The 16,634-nt window shown below is 34.3% G+C and overlaps 2 protein-coding genes across 2 annotated transcripts; one reads left to right on the forward strand and one right to left on the reverse strand.

The window, feature by feature from the left end:
• Nucleotides 1-516: 516 nt before the first annotated feature.
• On the reverse strand, nucleotides 517-4,627 carry LOC131957176 (H/ACA ribonucleoprotein complex subunit 1). The gene is made up of 7 exons (XM_059321937.1): nucleotides 4,537-4,627; nucleotides 4,392-4,431; nucleotides 2,492-2,584; nucleotides 2,156-2,304; nucleotides 1,926-1,985; nucleotides 1,305-1,386; nucleotides 517-1,043 (listed from the first exon to the last, which is right to left on the reverse strand). Exons 2-7 carry the CDS (start codon nucleotides 4,429-4,431, stop codon nucleotides 838-840), a joined length of 630 nt encoding a protein of 209 aa, XP_059177920.1. The 5' UTR covers nucleotides 4,537-4,627; the 3' UTR covers nucleotides 517-837.
• Nucleotides 4,628-6,481: 1,854 nt separating this feature from the next.
• LOC131957264 (putative ATP-dependent RNA helicase DDX46) lies at nucleotides 6,482-14,945 on the forward strand. The gene is made up of 20 exons (XM_059322027.1): nucleotides 6,482-6,598; nucleotides 7,592-7,780; nucleotides 8,229-8,364; nucleotides 9,151-9,372; nucleotides 9,458-9,520; nucleotides 9,695-9,802; nucleotides 9,949-10,014; nucleotides 10,107-10,203; nucleotides 10,437-10,557; nucleotides 10,712-10,887; nucleotides 11,168-11,368; nucleotides 11,661-11,743; nucleotides 11,861-12,025; nucleotides 12,133-12,464; nucleotides 12,989-13,151; nucleotides 13,263-13,415; nucleotides 13,544-13,795; nucleotides 14,174-14,353; nucleotides 14,469-14,660; nucleotides 14,776-14,945. The coding sequence occupies exons 1-20, from the start codon at nucleotides 6,582-6,584 to the stop codon at nucleotides 14,821-14,823; spliced, it is 2,964 nt and encodes a 987-aa protein (XP_059178010.1). The 5' UTR covers nucleotides 6,482-6,581; the 3' UTR covers nucleotides 14,824-14,945.
• Nucleotides 14,946-16,634: the final 1,689 nt, after the last annotated feature.

Here is a 16,634-nt window from a genome sequence, read left to right on the forward strand (position 1 = left end):
ATAATAACTTAAACACGAACTTCAATGCAAACATTAAAGGATAGCTCTCACAGTATCTGTGCTTTACCTACCACATTGCACTTTATCAATCCATGCTATAGTTTTCTCTAATAAAAAGTATATTCCCCACACACCCCCCATGTAATATATTTTTTAGATATTATATATTAGATTCTTTCTAACTTGAAAGTCTTGAGTTTGAATCCGGGTTCAAGTTAGTTGAATGTTAGGGAAACCAAGGTGGCTGGGCATAGCGATGACCACACTATCCCTTCATATGTTGAAATCTCTGAAGCAGATAAACTTTGCTTCATCTGCCCCATGTGTTTTGTAAAGTATAATGTACGATTACAGCTAAAGAATACACAACTCCCAATGATAATGCATTACAAAAGCTGTTTCATAATTTGTCAGTTTTATTTTGACATAATTTGAAATGGATATTCTTTTTATATAAAATTTAAAAACTAACAAATTAAAATCATTTGAATTTTTTTTATTATTATGAATGAATTTTCTTGCAAGATGACAGGAATATGAATGTGAGTATTTACAAATGAATGGAACAAGCATTTTAACAATCACTTAAAACCAATCTTTCATATCATTATACATCTGTTATCTAGGATAAAAACTATTACCAGACAAATTCCTTATCAGATATTTAATTAACAGTAACATGTCACAAAATTATAATTTGGCCACCCTTGTGAAACAAAGTATGTTTGAAGGATTGCTCAGCATTAAAAAAACGTATGATGTACATAAAAATATAACATTCACACACACTCACACCATGATCATGCATCCAAAACTGTTTATTACCAAAGCCACAAACTATCTATTACCAAAGCTGCTGTTGAAACCTCCTCGATTACCTCCACCCCTGTTAAAGCCACCCCTTCCTCCCCTGTCACCACCACCACGACCAAATCCACCCCTGCCACCACGTCCTCTGTCAAATCCACCACGCCCCCCTCTGCCTCGATCAAATCCACCCCGTCCACCTCTACCTCTGTCAAAGCCACCTCTGCCACCACCTCCTGCAACAGAAAAAATGTTTCTAATATGACACAATGTTAACATTTAAAGTTGGTTTTTGCTTATTCACTGACAAAGACATCACATTTCAAGCCCGTTATACAAAACTAAAGGCCTTGCTAATTCACAGTAGTTAGTTAAGTACAGGGAAAAAAACTTCTTTAGTTAACTATGCAATGAACAGGGAAAAAATGAAAAACAAGGCAGCTGCTAATATTTCTCTTGTAAAATGATACATTCTGCCAATGACACCAAAATCTTACCTCTCTTTCCAGCACCTCTTGGACCCGCAGGTTTGGCTAAAAACCTGGCTAGTGGTAAAAGTTTTGCAGGATCAATGTAAAACTGGAATTAAATGGTTATATACCATTAGCATTTTATAAATAGTTTTTTAAGGACAGATCAGTATTGCTTTATTTTAATTTTTAAAATTGTGTCACTAAGGGACTACCGATATCAGCCTAGTTGAAAGAAGTGTTATTGTGTTTGTTGAAGCAAAAAAATTCAGGTTAGGTAAGTACTATATTTAGTACTTCCCTAACTGTTCATGGCACTATTCATTTCATCTTGATCTACACATCAATCATGTGATTCTACAACATCCACAATGTGTACTATTTATCACAAACTGATGTACTACTCTGACAGTACTCCAGAGTATCTACTTAGTAAAAGTATTTCAGTTAGAATTTGGAGTTCTACTAACAAATTACCTTATCAGCTGCATGACTGTTAATCTTATCATTTCCAATTTTTTTTTTTACTGTTTCAAATGTATGTATAACCTCATCAAGTTCTATTACAAAATCTAAATAATTATGTAATAATTAAATAATGATAAGCCTTAATAATAAGCCTTAAAAAATATAATTGTATCAATTTACCTTAGCTGCCTTTTCAAAAGAGGTTGCCTTCATATTTTCAGATAATTTCACAGAAAAAAACTAAAACTCCATTAAGGTAAATAACTATCAATATTAATAATAATTAAGCTAATCTTAAATGTAACATTATTTAACAAGAAACGGTTTGATTAGCTGACACAATTAAGTTGATTGAAAAAGCTGAAATATATATTTATATATTTGTTAAAAATTAAATTATTTAAGGATACAAAATCTTTTATAGGTCCAAAGATTTCATCTACTTTTCCTATTTGCTCTTTATTCTTTAGATAAATAGGTGCGTTGAAGTAGGGAACCTTGTCACTTGTGCATTTAAGAACTAAATCTTCTTCACATGTATGGGTCATGTACCCAATTTCTAAAATAAAGAAACATTTTAGAATCATGTACAAATAGAAACATGTACAAAGATAAAGCAATAAGTCGATTCCTTTCAAATAGATAATACACAGTTTTTAATGTAATAAAGCCTACACTAAGCCATAACATACATCTGTAAGCATGTAACTGTATGTACCAAAATATAAAGGCTTTAAGTTGCTTACCCATTACTTCCTCTGGCGGACCTTGATCTTGCCATCTGTTGCCAAACCCACCTCCTCCGCGACCACGACCGCCTCCTCGACCACCACGAAAACCTGTAACAGTACATGACATGATTTGAGCAGGAAATAATACATTCAGAATGAAAAATGTGATGAATGTTGATAAAACCTAATTGCTGGCAACTGTCTTTTTGATGTATATTAAATAAAACATATCCTTGTTAGGCTTAAATAGTAAAACTATATTTGACGCAATACTTTTTTTTGTCTTTATCAAGTAGTGGAATCATTAGAGAAAATGTTGGCTACTCATAGCATCTGACTAGTAGTAAATTAGGTCTATTATAATTTTAATCAGTGAATGAAACAGAGAAATAACTTTAGTATAGGCTAGTTAAAAATAATAATTAGCAATTCAAAATGATTGGTAAAACAGTAGGCTTATTTAACATACTATAGTATTAAAATAAATCAATCTATCCAAACTTTAAATGTAAAAAGACCGCACAGATGAAGTATGATGCACACAGTACTTCAAGTGGATTCCGGCATCGTTTTACTAAATTTTTACTGCTATAATCTTTCTGGAATAATAGCTGACGTTAGTCAGAAGTGATTACTCGGAAAAAAAAATTTCACCCTAGTGTCTGCATTTGGTCGGCAGAAGATACTAAACCCAATAGTTTTAGGCATGTGCTGTGACCTTAACTGCAGTGCTTGGGTTCTGCAGTTTGTTTGTAAAAACTAATATTAGATTCGAGAATCATTTAGGCCTAGTTAGTAGTAGTTTAGGCTACCGGCTACATTTTTGAGTGATTTTAGAATAGACTAGATTCTAGCTAATCTACTAGATCTAGTCACTGGAATCACTGGGTGTAGATCTAGTTACAAGTGTAGTTTACTAGATTTTCTAGCTAGTTTTAGTCCATTTTTTTGTAGTGTTGGTCACCCTTATTTTTGAGGCTGATACTAGCCGGAAAAAGATATGCATGCGAAATGGAGAGAAACTACGACTTGCCTTCGTGGAGATGTTTTCGATGGTACTGCACATGCGTGAACTCTAGCCCTAACCCTACCCCTAAACCTAGCCATAGGTCACTGCGCATGAGCAGAACTATCTTCTGCTGACTAGGACACTAGGTGGGGCGAAAAATCTTTTTCCCAGTAGTCTATTTTTTGAAGAATTTTATTTTAAATTTCTTAGGCTGTAGAACAAGATTGGTAATCTATCGTTTTGGGTACGTAAAATCGCCCGCGGCTATTTATGTACGAAAACGTTGCCTCATTGTCAAGGCTTTAATAGAATTATATTGTCATACTTTTGTGTCAAATATTATAGATAAATGAATAATAAACCTAAATCAATGGCTTAATATATCGATATAGGCCAGAAATTAACTTTAAACAGCAGTGTCTGAGAGCAAGATTTGCTATATAAACAGCAGCCATTTGTAAAATAGAGTGACTTCCCCCTGAATCTGGCGCTAAAACTAAAAGCTTATAAAAATAAAACTTAGACAAGATGGCTGCTATAGTAAATGAGCATGATTGCATCTGTTGGAAACATCGCTAGTCTTCATTTATTACGGAAAAGTTTTAATTCAATTGTTTAAAAACAGGTACATAAATGAATCAAGGAAACATTTTTGAATTTTTTAAAACATAAATCCTCCTCAAAATGTAAAATAATTATTAAAATTTAAGGAGTCACCTGTTTTTCACATTACAAATCGCGGGCGATTTTACGTACCCAAAACGATAGATTACCCAAGATTCTAAAAGCCTACTAATACTAACTAGATGTTGATTCTAGGCTCTACATTCATTTATCATGTCGTTGTTAACCAACAACACTAAAACAGAAATTAAATAATTCGAAATAAAAAAAAAAAAAACTTACCCCCTCCACCACCACGTCCACCTCGCCCTCTAAAACTCATCTGAAAAAGATAATTTTAAGGTGTTGTAGTATTTTAGATTCTAGATCTAGAAATCTAGATTAGGAAACGATGCAGGTTACTATTTTTAAAAAGAAGAACAAATACCCTATTATATAATTTATAACTAGATCAATATCTAGATCTAGATTCTATAACTCAGTATTGTAGTCTTTTTGAATTGTTTACTGTTTACACGTGTGGGCTAAGCGGAAGCACAATTTTAAGTTTTATTTTCGGCAATCTATTAGCAGGGATCCCTGCGCAAACCAACGTTGAAGATTCGTATCCGCGATGAGAAGAAAAAGTGGGTAGGGCTTAGGCTAAAAAAATAGAAAACAATGTAAAAATGATCCGACAGTGAGGCAAAAGCCGCAGCGGCTGGAACACAATGGACCTAACTTAGAGGAAATTGTCTGGAGAAGTGGTTGCGTCTCTGTGCTCTACAAGCCTTCCGCGTGAACAATGAACAGTAGTAGTAGTAGTAGATATTACAGATACAGATTATGTCTCAGGATCTTTGCCAGATAAGTCCCGCTACTGGAAAACATCTATGTCTCATACGGGCCTGTTGATGATATTAAATTGAAATAATGTAGGACATTACTTGCTTTATGGTTTCTCCATAAATGACGTATACGCCTTTTTACGATTTTATACCCCAACCCCAGACACCCTAAAATGAAATCACACTTCAGTGCCTCCCACTTCCCACCCTTCTACAAAACACACTTTTCCTCGTTTGAGACTGCGATTAATTTTTTTAATTGAGCTAGTCAACATTAGGTGTTGATCAGTTTTTTATTTAGAAAATCGTCTAAAAATGAAAAATACTGTTACAGCGGTAATTTATGAACGCTCTTTAAAATCATTTTTACCATGTCCCTTTTCTAACGTCAGAGCCAGGCACCTCCTATAAAATAACGTCACACTACAGTCTAACCTCTCCACCATTTAAACAGCGATTTAAAAATATATTTACTTAGCTGTTGAGCAATTAAAAAAATATGAATTAAAAAAAAGTATTTTTAAACGCGACAAAGTCCGACTAAAACTCGGTATCTAACAACATGACTTAAATATTTTTTTTACATGCAAAAACACTTTCTGAACTTCCTATACCCTTTTCACATATCATCTCATAAGCAGTGTTTCTTCCAGACTTTTTTCTCCGGGGGAGGGGGCACTTGAAATTTTCGGGGGGGGGGGGCGGTAGACTTTCTTCGGGGGGGGGGGGGGGCGGATACTGTTAAAAGTATATATTTTCTATATAAATTATATAAATTTCATTTCGTTTGGGGGGGGGGGGGGGGCGGTAAAAAATTTTCGAGGGGGGGGGGGGGGGCGAAGCCCCCCCGAAGAGATGCCTGGAAGAAACTCTGCTCATAAGTCCGACCTCCCTTATTAAAACAGTTTTCTAAAACGCGAAATAACGGCTAAAATTCGTTTTCTAACATTGCTTTTTAATAATGCAAAAGTGTGACGTCTAACCATTTGAACTCCCCCCTCCCCCTCATTACACACCGTCATAAAATTACGGACCCCCTCCTCCTCCCTACAAATGTGACGTAATTTATGGAAGACCCCTTTTCAGACGAAATAGATAATAAGTATAGTTTATATAGAAAATATATACTGTAACCAGTGTCCGCTCCTCCCCCGCCCTCCCCTGGGGAGGGGGGGGGAATTAATCCAAGAAGTGCCCGTTGGCGACATCAGAAATATGAAAATGCTTCATGGTTTTGTGCTATAAGCAGGAAAATACGTTTGCTTAACCTGAAGTTAAAAGCTTGATGATTTGTTTATTTTTGGGAAGGAAACTATTTGGCAAAAAAAATGGTGATTATTTTCTGACTTCGAAACAGTACTCAAACATACTGATATGAAGACCTTTTTAGTTATTATAATTATAATATAATTAATACAAAGTTTAAATATGCGTAGATAGTGACCCAAGGCTCGATGCCAAAAATCCTACGTAGAGCCACAACAATGACGTAAAAAAATATAGCCTATCGTAAGTAAATAATTAGCGACATATTGATACCCATTTGTGGCAGTATGGCTGTTATCAGAAAACTATATTTTGGAGATTGTATAATTAGTTTTTAATATTTAACGTCCTCTCCTAGAGAAATAAATAATTAATAATAATGCCCAGAGACAGCCGGTAAGTGTTTAACTATTCTTTGTATTGAAATGATTATGTGTAGCTTATGTGTATTTAAAGTGGATTATAACTGCTTTAAAAGAGTTAGGTTGTTGTTGCGGCCTGTTTTTTTGCCGCAAAATCTTGGTCAAACCCATGAGTCAATCAGGAGTCCCATGTCGATTTTTTTTATTAGCAATTAGTTAGAATTAGTTTATTCTTATTCTAAAATCTAAAACTATTCTTAGATTTGATGTTTTTCTACACAGATCTAGATTTAGATCATTCATACCTCTCAGCAGAATTCTCCGTCCATTTTGCCATTTTTGGACCATTAGGCAGGCGCTATTGAATGGCATTTCAGATACAAATAAACCAAAAGTATCCTGTAGCTCTGCATCCATTCTACTATAATGTTGTATATGAGTCATTTTGTATTCCTACGCGTAACATTGGAGATAATTCTGAAATTCAAATCCCAGCTGTGAACCTCCTAATTGCTCAAGACAATCACTGTGTTGGCCTATAAGTATGTTTAAATATTTCATTGATCCTCACTCAGCCTACCTATTAAGAGCAAGTCACGTGACCCACTTATCCCACCTGGAAGCTAGCCTGGTCACTTGACTCCCGCTGAGCCTGCCAGGTCCAATGAACCTTATGGCAAACTAGGTCATGCTTTCCCTCTCCTTCCTCTAAATTCTTATTTAATAAGCAATATTTTGAGTTGTGAGCGCAGTTGGGGTAAGGGAACCAATAGGGACCAAATATCGCTAAATCATCCCTTTTTTCTAATTTTAGTAGAGAAAACCTTGACATTTACAGTTAGCTATCTATCTATAAAAGCTATTTTTTTTCATAAATGAAAATATGACGTGCTAAACACTGTGGTTTTGCATAAAACATCAAAATACAGTAGCTACAGGCTGAAAACCAGAGAATGAACGCAGCGTTGGCCATAACGCAGATCGGCCGTCAACTCTACTTAAATTGAATTAACTTTCTGCCCTACAGGTCTTATCGTAAAAGGTCTTCATCAAGAGACAGAGATAGGAAGAAACGTAGCAGGTCACGAAGCAGATCTAGACGTTCTCGCTCTAGAGACAGGCTTCGTAGGTCACGTTCGAGGGAAAGAAAAAGAAGTAGGTCAAGAGACAGGGATCGCAGAGATAAAAGAAAACGTTCATCCTCCAGAGATAGAAAGTAAGCTGCTACCCCTCTTTATTATTTATTGATTTCTTCATAACTTAGTCAACATTCTCTAATAATAATAATAAAAAACAAATTAGGGCTATTTCCAGTTGGAACTGTTATCAATAACGTTAGTTAGGTTAGGTTTGCCTGTTGCCCCTCCTGGGATATAGAAGAAATTGATAATAACATTGAGATACTGAATGTAGACTAAATTAGATATGTTAAACATTATTACATAATTTATTAAGTTTACATTCAATGTGTACACTTGCAGGAGTAGAGCCCCTTGTATTACTTGTAAATAATTATTTTGTCAACACAACTTCTCCAGACTACTTTTAAAAAAAAATAAAAAAATAGCTGGTCCATTGTTTGATGCTTATTAATTTTTTTACTACAGTTAAAAAAATCATGATGTATTTGTGTCATTTATTGTGTGTACTCTGTTGTAAAATAGTAAACGAAGATCAAGAAGTAGGTCTTCCTCACCTGTAAAGACCAAGAAAGCTTCATCAAAATCTCCCACCCCTGAGAGGAAGAAGGTTTCTCAGCCCACAACTGACAGTAAAGCTAAAGATGAGCCCATTGATAAGGTGAGTGCTGTTCAGCTGACAGTTCATGGTGACTTGTTATAAGGTGAGTGCTGTTCAGCTGACAGTTCATGGTGACTTGTTATAAGGTGAGTGCTGTTCAGCTGACAGTTCATGGTGACTTGTTATAAGGTGAGTGCTGTTCAGCTGACAGTTCATGGTGACTTGTTATAAGGTGAGTGCTGTTCAGCTGACAGTTCATGGTGACTTGTTAAAAGGTGAGTGCTGTTCAGCTGACAGTTCATGGTGACTTGTTATAAGGTGAGTGCTGTTCAGCTGACAGCTCATGGTGACTTGTTATAAGGTGAGTGCTGTTCAGCTGACAGCTCATGGTGACTTGTTATAAGGTGAGTGCTGTTCAGCTGACAGTTCATGGTGACTTGTTATAAGGTGAGTGCTGTTCAGCTGACAGTTCATGGTGACTTGTTATAAGGTGAGTGCTGTTCAGCTGACAGTTCATGGTGACTTGTTATAAGGTGAGTGCTGTTCAGCTGACAGTTCATGGTGACTTGTTATAAGGTGAGTGCTGTTCAGCTGATACTTCATGGTGACTTGTTATAAGGTGAGTGCTGTTCAGCTGACAGTTCATGGTGACTTGTTATAAGGTGAGTGCTGTTCAGCCGACAGTTCATGATGACTTGTTATAAGGCTGGTTCAGCTCTTATTGAAAACATTTGTATTTGTGAGTTTTTCATTTGTACAAAATCTATGTCACTTACAAGTTTTTCTGTAATGTCTTATTCTGTTATGTTTTGCTTAAAAGAAATCTTCTCTTATTACCTTTAAAAGGAAGAAGAACAAAAACGACTGGAAGTTGAAATGCAAAAACGAAGAGAAAGAATTGAACAGTGGCGAGCGGAACGTAAAAAAACTCAGGAACTTGTCCCTGTTAACTTTGCACCAGTTTCTAGAAAATGGACTCTAGAAGATGATGATGATGAAGAAGAAGATGGTAGCGGGGAAAAGAAACATGAAGATGATGAGTTAGATCCACTAGATGCCTACATGCAGGTAGATTTTCGTTTGTTAAGTTTTTTCTCGGGTATATCAATATAAACCTGTACTAAATATTTGTTTTGTTTCCTTGCTTGTTTAGTCTGTCAATGACGAGGTCAAAGTTTTAAAAGACAAGGATAAGATACCTTTAGGAGAATCTGATGTAAGTATTTAATCAAGCAGAATCATAGTTGGAATGAAAACCAGTTTTACTCTGTTCATTTATTTTTTTCCGTCTAACTTGGTAAATGCATATTGTTTATTCCATAAAGTTAACTGTTATATAGACCTCACTAATAAGAAGACTATTAATCAATGGATGTTTTTTGCTGTTCAGATTCAAGGAAAGGTCGTAACTCGCATCACAACAGTAGTAAAGAAAAAAGTTGAAAATCCTGGGAAAGACAAGGGAGAATTGATGTTAAATAACATGGATGCTTTAGAGGTGAGAACCTTCATTTTGGTTACCATAATAGTAGGTGAGAGTGTACTAATATAAATTTTAATACTGGTTTTATAAAATATGTATAGATTGTTTTTTTGTGTGTAAAACTGGGATAATAAGCTATTTTTATTGTCTTCTATTGTCAGTATTCTTCAGAGGAAGAAGAAGAGGACTTGGATTCAACAATGGCAAATTTAAATAAGCGGAAAAAGGTAAGATTAAAAAATAATTACATTGCATTATACGGCCAGTTCAGTTTTCAATTTTTCATTATAAAAATTTTGAGCATTTTTTTTGTATGTAGGATCTTGGAGCAGTTGATCATGAGAAAATCTATTACGCCTCATTCAGAAAATCATTTTATGTGGAAGTCCCTGAAATAGCTAAAATGACACCAGAAGGTAAATTTTAATACTATTTTATTGTAACATTGACCATTCCAGTTGCACACCATTTTATCATATAGTGCACACAGGGTTGTGGTTGTAGGTTATGTATATTATTTTATTGATAACAATTCTTGATGTATTTTATAATAACTTTAACAAGTTCTTTTTTTGGTTTTTATCAAATATTAAAAAATAATTTTTTTTCTTATATTCATCAAAATTGTCTTATTCTTTAAAAAAAATAGAGGTGGAAGCACTCCGCAATGAGCTAGAAGGTATCACAGTCAGAGGCAAACATTGCCCAAAACCCATCAAAACCTGGGCACAGTGTGGTGTTAGTAAAAAAGCCATGGAAGCTCTTAAAAAGTAAGTTTTTTTTTACCACTGGAATATTTGTAAACACAGTCTAAATATTACCCAATGTATCACCAACACAAAAAGGCTTTACAAATGTTTAAATTAGTTATACAGTTGTCACACATCTGATAAAAATGATTAACAAACGAAATATTGACCTCAGACACAAGTATGAGAAACCAACACCTATTCAAGCTCAAGCTATACCTGCCATCATGTCTGGCAGAGATGTCATTGGTATTGCTAAGACAGGTAGTGGCAAAACTCTAGCCTTTGTGTTGCCCATGATTCGACACATACTAGATCAGCCTCCACTTGAGGAAAATGATGGACCCATTGGTAAGATAAGAACACTAGCTAAAAATTTAGATACACTAAAAATTCATTAGACTTTCAGCATTTCAAAACAAAATTAATTTAAAAAAAAAGTTGTTTGGTTATGAAATAATTCATATTTTATTTTGTTTTTTTAAAACTTTATAACTATATATAAGTAGACTTTAGTTCTGTATAGTAGTTGCACTAAAATAAATAGCAGTAGAAAGAGAATGACTTAGGCTTATATAACTTAAATGACATGGCTTTTGCTGATATAACTTAGATGACATGACTTTTGCAGCCATTTTGATGATTCCTACCAGAGAGTTGGCATTACAGATTGCTGCTGAGTGCAAGAAGTTCACCAAAGCTCATGGCTTGAGAGCTGTGTGTGTGTATGGAGGGACTGGCATATCTGAACAAATAGCTGAGCTTAAGCGCGGCTGTGAAATTATTGTCTGCACTCCTGGTCGGATGATTGACATGTTGACTGCCAACAGTGGTGGGTTTAATTAAATACATGTGTACATACAATGTTAGGTTAGAATTACTATGGAGTTATACCCAGTGCTTAGTATTTGTTTCATTGGATGAAAATAGACTAAAGTGTATGAATAATTTTATTTGGTGCAACAAATGTCATAAAATTTGGCTCAGTCTAGAATACAAGTGTCATCAAACTTGCAACTGGTTGTAAAACTGGATGTACACTATCTTAAAAACAATCAGGACAAAACAAATGCAACATTATTCACAGAATGCCATGAAGCAAATTAGTCTTTTTCTTTTTTCAGGTCGAGTAACCAACTTAAGGCGTGTCACATATATTGTACTAGATGAAGCTGACAGAATGTTTGATATGGGATTTGAACCCCAGGTATCTTTTGTTGTCTCAATAAGATTAGTTTCTTACTTTAACTCACTTTAAAAAAGATGTTGATCCAACAAAATAAACTACTGTTATCCATTGAATAATTTATACCTTGTTCTACAGGTGATGAAAATCATAGATAATGTCCGTCCTGATCGTCAGACAGTCATGTTTTCTGCAACTTTTCCAAGGCAAATGGAAGCTTTAGCCAGGCGTATTCTAAATAAACCAATAGAAGTTCAAGTTGGTGGTCGCAGTGTTGTCTGTAAGGAGGTGACACAGAATGTGGTAAGGCCAGTTTTTTCACCTGTTTTTTTATTGTGTTTATATACAGAACCTCTAAAAATAGGATCTTTTGGTTTCATTTAGTTCTAAATAGTTGTAAATTGTTTCAGATCTTGATAGAAGAAGACAAAAAGTTTTTCAAGTTGCTAGAATTGCTTGGCCTCTACTCAGAGCGTGGCAGTGTGCTGGTGTTTGTGGACAAACAGGAACACGCTGATGACCTGATGAAAGACCTGCTCAAACACTCGTACACGTGCCTGTCCCTGCATGGAGGCATTGACCAGTACGACAGGGACAGCATCATCCATGACTTCAAGTCTGGGACCATCAGGCTGCTGGTCGCCACCTCTGTGGCTGCCAGAGGTCTGGACGTTAAACAGCTCATTCTCGTTGTTAATTATGATTGTCCGAACCATTACGAGGATTACGTCCACAGATGTGGGTTAGTATCTTTTTTTGCTGTTTTCTTTGTTAAACTTCAGCACTTATTATAGCTGAGTTGGTTGACACTAATAAAAGCTCAGAAGGATGATAAGATACAGTACACTAGTTGCACATTTACACAATAAGCTCAATGAGTGACAACACAATATGATTAAGATCAGTCCGCCAAATGTTTATTGTATAACAAAATGTTAATACCCATGTGTATATTGGGATTGTTAATAATATTGGCTAACCTAAACTCTAGCACTAACCTGCTGATTTATCCATAATAAAAAACACCAGAAAATGTGTATTTCCTTTCTTTCACCCTTCAACAGCATTATAACCACTATACTTACAAAACATAGAGTAATCATCTCTCTAAACAAAACTAGTGTGGGTTCTATATTGTATTATTACAAGAAAAAGTATTGACCATTAAAACTACATGTGGTGGTATTTAGACAGGTGAATTGATAAGCTTTGTTTTATATTAGAAAATATGTTCTTAAATATTCTGCATGAATTTCCTCAACACAGGCGTACAGGCAGAGCTGGTAATAAAGGTTTTGCTTACACATTCATCACAGCTGAGCAGGGTCGGTACGCAGGTGACATCATCAAGGCTGTAGAACTGTCAGGTTCTACTGTACCTGAGGACCTGCTGGCTCTATGGGAGACTTACAAGGAGGAGGCAAAAGCTGTGAGTTATGTTTTTCATTTTACAAGCTTAGCTTACCTCGCATATATCTAAATCTACTCATTTCATTTATTCTGGCTGAATGTGCAAATGAAAATTATTTACAATTTCTAGTCAGGGAAAGTTGTCAAAAGTTCCAGTGGTTTCCATGGTAAAGGCTTTAAATTTGATGAGACAGAAGCTCAGCTTGCAGACGAACGCAAGAAGCTGCAAAAGGCAGCTTTGGGTCTGCATGATTCTGATGATGAAGATGGCGGTGCTGTGTCTGTGAGTATTTGATTTACTTGCTATTCTTCTTCTTACAAATCAGATTTTTCCTTTTTGAATGTGTTTAATTATTATTCATTTACTAAAACTGAAATTTTAATTTTTTAAAAAACTGTTTCTTGATTTAGATTGACCAGAAAATAGAGGATATGTTTGCCAGCCGTAAACGTGTGACTGATGTAGCTAAGCCTATGATAAACCAAGCCATTGGTGCACAAAATCTTGGTGGCCAAAACAACCAACAAAAACTGGAGTTGGCACGTAAATTGGCTGCAAGGATCAATTACCAGAAAAATCTGGGCACAGAGGCACCAGATATCAGCCAGCAGGCAGCCATAGCTATAATGAAGGGAGACTCTGTTGTAGTGCCACAAGTGGCTGTGAGTATCCATGGCTTAATTTATTTCTTGTGTATCTATTTAGTTTATGATTTGTTTTTCATTTACAAAAAAAGTATTGTAATATAAGTTTGAAAATTAATTAAATTTTTAATAATGTATGATGCAGAATTTGAACTTAAATGTAGAATTAAAAAAAAACAACAAAACAAATTACACTCAATGAATTAGCATTTAAAAATTCATAATGGTTTCTCAATAGAAAGTAAAGATCATTAAGATAGAGATTCATTTCAATTATGAACACCAGTTCATTTTTATACTATGTTTATTATGTTACAAACAAATTTCTACAATTTAAAAAATGAGCTACTTTCACCCTAAAATTTAAATAACAAAAATAAAATGATACTATTCCAGTCAAAAACTATAGCAGAACAGTTGGCGGAGAAGTTGAATGCTCGTCTTGGTTACAGACCTCAGTCAGAAGAGGAGCAGATAACAATGGAACCAGCCCCGGGTGAAACATTCAAGAGATACGAGGAAGAACTGGATATTAACGATTTCCCTCAAACAGCTAGGTGGAAAGTCACATCCAGGGTATGCCATTTCACATAAATAATACACTTTTCTGAATGGCATAGTCCTGTTCAAATTCAATATTTTAAATTATTAACCAGGAAAATTTTATAACACATTTGTTTTATTTCCCCAGGAGGCTTTGGCTACCATTTCAGAATTTTCAGAGGCTGGAATCACAGTGCGAGGATCTTACTTCCCTCATGGTAAAGAGCCAAAAGAAGGGGAGCGCAAACTTTATCTGGCCATTGAAGCAACTAGTGAACTGGCTATTAGTAAAGCTAAAGCTGAAATCATTCGGCTGATTAAGGAAGAGCTCATTAGACTGGTATGTATATTGTTACATTTTATGACATTTTATAACGCACTTTTTAAAAAAAGTTTTTTAAAAAAAATTAATTTGTCAATGTTTTACATATTTTCTTTTTTTTTTTTACTTTCAGCAAAACTCCTACCAGCCAATCAACAGAGGCCGCTACAAAGTTTTATGATTATACACAAAATGTATATATGTTTTTGTACTGTCCACAAGTCACACTGTGTATTACTGTCAAATGTATTGCTGTTTTTAAATATTTTATTTGAATGTCAATTTAAATGAAATAAATAGAAATTAATTAATGTATTGTTATTCATGTGTTTATTTACATGAGTGTGTGTGTATGTAAATATATACAAACATTTATCATACAAAGGCTATGGAAGCAGGCTTGATGTTAAGCTTATTTGTTCTATATGTACCATAGGAATGGATAAAGTTGAAAATTTGTCATGATAGCTGTATTTCAAATATAAAGTTGGATATATAAAAATAGTGGACAAGTCACAGGATTGTAAATTCTTAACATCTGAGATAAGACAGCAAAATAAACTTCAAGAGGAATATATGTGTCTTTGTGGGGTGGGTCTCATTTTCATTTTGGAAGATTGATGCTTATTTATGACATCCCATAATATGTATCAAACAAAAAGGAAACTTAAAATTTTAAAACATTTAATGCAGTTTACAGCATATTGATTGCTAAAGAAAATCTTTAAAAATGAGTAATTCTACAACAATTTTGAAAATTAAACCCCTAAAGTTAACTTTGAAGTTTACATTAGTAGTTTAATTTTCAAAGCTGTTGTAGAATTACTCAAAATTTAACAGCTACAGGAGAATACACTATCACCTCTTTTATGGTTCACAACATTTATTTAACAAAATGGATTAACATGAGCACAATAAACTGATTATGCTTAGTCTCAAGTGACATAGAAGATTGATTTATAATTTCAGTGTGTACTTTCTGGATAAGGTTAAGTTTCCTTTTTGAATCTGATGGTCAATGGGGGAAGTGAAGTTGAGTTCACCTGTTTCTGTGACCAAGGCATATAAAGGTACAGTGTAGTCAGCACTATGCCCAGTCTTCTTTACTTTCCCCCACTGGGCGAACTCTGGGAAGGTCCACTGACTTAATCCGATTAGAACTCTAGACTTTTGGGTCATCAGTCAGGTGCACTACCGTTAAGCCACACAGTCGCCAATTCAAGGATAAACTGATCATAAAAGCAAAAGTTGCCCAACTACTTTAATAATCATTAAAATAAACATAACATACATACTGATAATATACTCCAATCAAACTTTTTTTTAAACAGAATCATTAAATAAAAGCATTTTAAATATAATAATAATTTGGAATTACAAAAGAAATTACTTAGCAAAGTACAGGATAATCCATGACATTTCAGTTATAAACACTAAAAACCTATTCCGCAATTATGTTTTATAAAAATGCTGCAATAGTAAACGAAACAAAAGTATCATCAGCCCTAGTTCTAGTCTGGATATATTAATTTTTTTGTTTAACACATAATAAGTAAAAAAAAAAATGTATATATATTTGAACATTGTCTTTTAAAAAAAAAGAAGCCCTATCAAAGTTTTCCAAAAAAAAATATAAAAAAAAAATTAAAGTGTCAGAAAAGTTTTAATGGAAAACTACCCAATATCAACACAATTAACTGTAGGGGTCATCCATTTTGACATTCACATAAAAATTGGAGTTTTAGACTCTGCCCTCTAGCACTGATATATACAAAATGCTATTAAAAAACTTCTAATATATTAATTCAATAACATATTGTGTATGTGTGCTTGAATTTTGATACTCTTGGGATTTACTCCTTTCAGTAATATATTTTATTATTTAATTTTAAATTTTTATTTATTATTATGAGTTAGTTTTTTATTCAATATTAAAAGGTTTTAAATGCATAATTGCTTTAAATTAAAGTTTTGTTTTCGGAATCAACCAAA

The sequence above is a fragment of the Physella acuta genome, unplaced genomic scaffold, assembly GCF_028476545.2.
Source record: "Physella acuta isolate Inbredline_101_S28 unplaced genomic scaffold, ASM2847654v3 ptg000008l, whole genome shotgun sequence".
Lineage (NCBI taxonomy): Eukaryota > Metazoa > Mollusca > Gastropoda > Physidae > Physella > Physella acuta.

Excerpts from the sequence above, each read along its gene's own strand:
- LOC131957176 (XM_059321937.1), bottom strand. The coding sequence starts at position 4,431 with ATGAGTTTTAGAGGGCGAGGTGGACGTGGTGGTGGAGGGG. Across the intron at positions 2,305-2,491 it reads TCCGCCAGAGGAAGTAATGG|AAATTGGGTACATGACCCAT; the intron begins GTAAGCAACTTA and ends TCTTTATTTTAG. Across the intron at positions 1,044-1,304 it reads AAGAGGTGCTGGAAAGAGAG|GAGGTGGTGGCAGAGGTGGC; the intron begins GTAAGATTTTGG and ends TTTCTGTTGCAG.
- LOC131957264 (XM_059322027.1), top strand. Across the intron at positions 10,015-10,106 it reads ATTTAAATAAGCGGAAAAAG|GATCTTGGAGCAGTTGATCA; the intron begins GTAAGATTAAAA and ends TTTTGTATGTAG. Across the intron at positions 14,661-14,775 it reads AGGAAGAGCTCATTAGACTG|CAAAACTCCTACCAGCCAAT; the intron begins GTATGTATATTG and ends TTTTACTTTCAG.